The 6086-nt window shown below is 39.2% G+C and overlaps 1 protein-coding gene across 1 annotated transcript in view; it reads right to left on the bottom strand.

Annotated features, from left to right (window-relative positions):
* Positions 1–286: 286 nt before the first annotated feature.
* E(Pc) (Enhancer of Polycomb) overlaps positions 287–6086 on the bottom strand; it is a 119374-nt gene continuing 113574 nt past the window's right edge. The window contains exon 18 of the mRNA XM_089735774.1: positions 287–5819. Coding sequence (XP_089591900.1) covers positions 5125–5819 — 695 coding nt within the window. The 3' untranslated portion in view covers positions 287–5124. The remainder of the gene's footprint in view (positions 5820–6086) is intronic.

Here is a 6086-nt window from a genome sequence, read left to right as displayed (position 1 = left end):
TGATTTTTTAATTTTCCAAAACAGACTTGAAGAGGTTACCATTGGTTGCCAGAAAAACAAAACCTTTATTTAAGACCTTTAACATATTAGTTTAATATTATATTTTAATTGATTTTTTACATTTATCATTAAGCTGTTTTACTTAACTGCCATTCATTTATCTTTTTGCTGTGCTTCTGAAACGATATTTTCAGTTATAATAAATGAAAATAATCTGGTAACCCCAAACCAGTATTTACTTGGTAACACTTTAAACCCTGTACAAATACATAATAAAACGAACACATGAAACAGAATTTTCGCTTTATTCAGCAAATTCCGGTTGAAAAATAATCAACAAAACTACACTGAAATTCTGAACGTGACTATTTTTACAAACAATTTACAGCGACTTTTTTTTTTAATTATAATACGATGAGAGCGCTCTTTCTGAACGCATCCCGAAATCACACCGAATAGAGGTTACGCCAAATCATTAAAAAGTACAAAAACAAATATTTACAAGATAGGCACTGCGCGCTCCCCACGGCTCCTCGAGAAAGCTAGAGGTGAAATTAAATAATAATAAAAAAAAAAATGTTTTATGTCGGGTTGGATTCAGAAAGTCGCGTCCACACTATTAAGAACTTATGAGGTAAACATCCTAATCACTTTACTAAGCGTATGGTAACAGCCTCAAAATAAATGAGGCCAATTTTTTTTTTACATTTTTTATACTTGCAGCCTTTTTGTACAGTATATGATACTTACTAATTACATACATGTATAGACATAGTTAAAACTGTTTATAATCATACGTTTTTTTTTTGCTTGCGAGTTCTTTTTCTTAGCAGATCATCATTCTGAGCTGATATGAAAAATGGCTCACGAATTTTTTTTTAAGATTGCAAAACTGCGTAAACACGTCGATAACGTATTAGCTAGATTAAACCATAATGTTTTAGTTTACATTTAGATAATATACACATAAATCACATTATTTTTTAAACATCTTTTTTTTTGAATTTTTTTCACAAGTATTACCTAAAAGGACAAATGTTTTGGATTCCAAAAAAGAAATTACTTTTATTGACATCTTATTAAATATGGCTGAATTTTCTGTTATTGCTATCAATAATGTTCCTGCGCTTTAGTTATCAATATAGTCTGGTATTCATATTTTAAATATATATGTATTAGCATTAACAGAAAAACAGCCACTTTTTTTTTCATAAACATCCAATAAACAATGATTAATTACTATCTACGTACACATTGTCTCTACTTACAACGTCTATTAGTTTTACCGGACACGGGACATTCCAACTACAATATATAAAGATAACATTAGTATGAATTAGATTTTAGTAGTCATATTACAGGTGAAAAAAAATCTGACTGGGGACTCCGTCTTTCGTGAAATTAATTGTTAAGGCGAATAATATAGACGCAATTCCAAACAATACGAAATTCGAATAATAAACCACACAATCTGGTTCGAGCTAAAAGATGGCGGAACTTGATGTGTTCCTAATTTTGTTAATAATAATAATAATGTTGTTGATAGGAGACAAATTACCGCAGCCGAAACTATCTAGTTACAATACAGAGTGTAGTTAAAACAGCCTTGCCCCCAAAAGAATAAATTAAGATTAATATAGGACACTACAACTTTACTGGGAGGGGAAATTAAACGGAAAAAACTTTTCTAAAAATACGTACGCGAATTATTCTGATATTCTCACTGTGTGTCATTCTTAACAAATTTCAAAATGGCCGACCCGAATCCGCCATTTTCTATCTTTTGACAGACGTCAAAACTGTCATTTTAATTTCCTTCAATAGAGTTTAGAGTATTCACATTTTTGTCATATCAAATTCCTATCATTTTCAGAACACATTACTTTTTTTTTTAACCCGATTAATTAATATGATAATAATCTCCCACTATGAACATACAGAGATACAATTAAGACTGAAACATTAATATTACATACGATACATTTATAATCCCCTAATAAATTTGAATGAAAGTTACAACAATATTTGGATTTGGTGAGATTAAATTTTAGAAAAAAAAATAATGAAAAGAAACTCTATTTGAAACATTTACTAGGGTGAATTGAATTTTAATATAACTAGTAACAACACCTACACAGCGTAGTTTATATTAAATCATGAACACCGATATAAATATTTACATGATCTTTGAAAGTTACTTATAATATTATTTGCTAGACAAATGTCTATTGGCGGTTTCGATATCAGCAAGTATTAAAACACCTATTTATATAATTTTCTTTAATGATAATTATTATCAGATTTGAAGGAAGCGTTTCAAATAACTTCAGTGGTCTAACTGTATAACCTCTGTCTGATACATTTAGGGTAAAGACATTTATGAGCTTTCAATTATTGACGAACCACATCGAATTTGATCTGGAAGTTAAAGTGAGATTAGCCGGTTTTCCTTGCGACGAGGTGCTTGGAAATTATACTAAGAATAAAATGGGAATGGAAACCTTAAAAAAATCTGAAACGAAATTGAAAATTCTACCCCTTCAAGGAAACTTTTACGCCCTCGTATGCTTGCTTAGTTTAGAGAAGTTAACACATTTTAAACAAATTTCCATTAAAATCAGTGTTGCCGTTTTTAAAACACGTTTTAGTCGCCTTTGGTGTTTGCTAGTTACTTTAAACTAAATTTCAAACTACGTTTCGTTCTTCACCATTAGGTTCACTTCACAATTTCTGTTTCTCCAGTCGATAAATATCGATATCATGAATGAATACAAAGGTTTCCGATTATAAATCGTTTATCTATTGTAAGCAACAAGCACGCGACACTATGCGATCAAAATTTGATATGCACGAGCTAACCACATTAGCGTTCAATATTCACGAAAATATGTTATAATTATCTTATAAACGTTACGATTTAGTAGTGCTTTAAAAAAATCATGGCTATCCCATAACGGTTAAATATTTTTAGTAAGGGGTTTTATCAATGGCTTCCGGCTGCCTGTAACGGGGTAATGTACTTTTGAAATACCCACACATCATTCATTTACTAGGTTCGCAAAATATATTTATTGAATACAATAATATTTGGCAGCCAGAGGTCATTGACATATATATTTTGATTGCATAGTATCGAGTCTAAGGCTCTAAATATTATCTTTCGAATATTTCAGAAGAATTTGTCTTTCTTTTATCTTTTATTTATTTTAATAAAATAGATTTTGTGATTTAGACATGAGCCACACGGGCCATAGGATCTGTTAGTAATACTTTTAGACAATATATTTGATGTTTAAGTCATTATTCTTCATTAGCAAGCGTTTGCTAATATTTTTTGAAATTTCATGAAATTCATGTGTTTAAATATGACTCCCTACACATGTTTCACGACAATGTCACAAACACAGCCAACAATTATATGCCAATTGTTTGCGAATGATATTTTTTGAAGTTTTCTTCGGAACAATCCTACATTCACACAATATGATGATTTAGTCTGACAAGTTATTTCGCTAAATCAACAATAATTTCGCTAAATAAAATTAAACCGCAAACATTAAGCTTTGCTTAGTATAAATTTTGCGGCAAATTTATAAAAAATGCAGAGATGGCATTACAATCGCGCCAAATGAAATACAAAAAAAAAAAAAACTGCTTAGTTAAATAAATAACTAAAATAATTTGATTATTTACTTAAAATAATTCCTTGTATTTAAATTTAAAATGTTTCACTGAAACGACGCGTCGCCGCGGCCGCCGCCTCATCGCGAGCACGGCGGCCGAACGTGAATCAAAGAAAAAAAAAACAAAAAAAAAACTTACAAAACTCGTTTACATTATTTTTAATATCACAATTCTTTATACAAATTGTTTTTTTTTTTGTTTTCGTTTTATTTACAAGCTTGAAATTATAGTAAAAAGCCTACCTGCCTGATAAAGTTAACAAATAAGTCTCAGAGTCTTCAGAGTAAAGAGCAGTGTGCTTAGTGCGAGTTTTTTAACGTACTCGATACCGTAAAAGTTAGTTCATATTTGTATGAAATAATAATAATAATCATATAATAATAATAAATATTTACTAACAATCACGCTACGTTAACGCTGTGTTACAGGTACCAGATAACGGAAATAAATGTAAGATTTTTATTATACACATACATATATTTAATATACATCCATAACCCTGGAAAAGACATTTATATTTATCATACAAATATCTTCCCTTGGCGGGATTCGAACCCGCGACCCCCTTGTGTAGTGACCATGTCACTTACCACTACACCAGACAGCCGTCAAATGGGGGAAATGGGTTCAGTTTGCGTGCGTTTGCCGCCAGGGGCACTGTTCCAACTGCATACAAAATTGAGTTAACTTTAACGCTATCCAGAACGTTAAGAAACTCGAACTAAGCACACTGAAGACAAAAGCAGATCACTCTTCTTAAAAAAATAAGTACTCATTACGCACGCGACTCAATCTAATGACAATAACAGAACGCGAGCCCGCGCTCCCAGCATACAGTAATGATTAACTTTATCACGCACGCTTTATCGGCAGAGCGCGACGGACGCATCGCGCTCACTGCATTCGCTAGAAGACTAATATCGATAAAGCCTTTTCGTCTAACGTGCTCTCGACATCCTGCGGCACGACGAGTATGTTCCCCTGCAGGTCGGTGGGCCGGGCGGCTCCGGGCGAGTCCTCGCCGGCGCCGGGACCCGCCTCCGCTGTCGTCTCGTCGCCGTCCTCCAGTATCACCTCTTCGGTCTCTATCACGGAGCGTTCGTCGACAAATATGACGTCATCGTCGGCCTCGGCGCGGGCGGCCGCCGCACAATGGCTTGACGTTTGCGGCACAGCCTCGACGTCTGCGACTTCAGTATGTCTGATTGTGTGCGGAACGATCTTGCGGACTGCAGGTTTTACGGGCAGACTGTTTTGTGTCTCAATTTTATAAAGTTTACAACTGCCGGCGTCGTCGTCGTGGCGGATGAGATCGCTCCCAGGGGCCGGCGGGTCGGTCCGGCGGCCGGAGGTGACAGTATTGACCTTTTTACTATTTGCATCATCAGCATCGGTCTCGCGGTCGAGGCCCGGGAGCGTCAGAGGTGTGTCGGTCGTTTGTCACGTGACCTCCATGGGCAGCGTGTCGGCCGTGTGGCGGTCTCCGTCGGCGGGCGCGGCGGGCGCGAGGGGGGCGAGGGGCGTCGCCGCCGGGGAGGCGGAGGAGGCGGCTGCGGAGGCGGCGCTGCTGTCGTTGACGAGGCAGGGGTGCAGCAGGCGCGCGTGCCGGCCCTTGAGGTGTGCAGCGGTGAAGGCGAGCGCGGGGCGGGCGGGCGCGGAGATGGCGATCTTCTGTCCGGGCTTGGGCAGCACGGCCTTGTGCAGCACGTTGGCGACGACGGTGCGCTGCGGCGGCAGCTGTGCGCGGCGCAGTTGCAGGGGCGCGCGCACGATCTGGCGCCCGTCGACGCTGAGTCCGGTGACGTACTGGCGCTTCTTGTCTGGCGGCGCGGGGCGCACCACGTTGACGAGCTGGCCGCCCTTGATCTCGAAGAGCTGCGCGACGCCGGGCGCGGGGCGCTTGTCGTGCAGCGCGGCGAGCGACACGACGGCGGGCAGCGGCTGCGCGCGGCTGTGCGCGAGGAGCTGCGCGCGCTGCTCGTGCGTGAGCGAGTGCGCGTGCAGCACCTTCAGCTTGCCGGGCGAGTGCGCGTGCGTGACCACGAGCGGCGCGGGCTGCCCGCCCACCACCTTGTGCGCGCCCAGCTGCACCAGCCCGCCGCCCACGCGCCGCCCGCTCGACACGCTCGACACGCCTGCCGACAATACAGTAACTAATTATTTTACTGATCTCATTTTTCTCAAGCTATTAGGGAAGTGTATCGTGTAACATTCGGTCGCGATCGGAGTTCCAGAACACGCAGGTGTCCCGTGACGTCATACTACGGGTTTAAGTTGATCGTAAAAAAGTTTTAATTTGTGTCTTCTGGTGCCCTAGCGTTGTTTACTTTTAATATTGTACACATTATAAGATATTGTTGAAGTGGTGTGTTCGATTTTTATATGTTCGGAGTAAAATATCC

This window comes from Bombyx mandarina, chromosome 02 (assembly GCF_030267445.1).
Source record: "Bombyx mandarina strain Sakado chromosome 02, ASM3026744v2".
NCBI classification, from domain to species: domain Eukaryota; kingdom Metazoa; phylum Arthropoda; class Insecta; order Lepidoptera; family Bombycidae; genus Bombyx; species Bombyx mandarina.
Note: the sequence above shows the minus strand (reverse complement) of the source record. Positions and strands in the feature narration are given on the sequence as shown.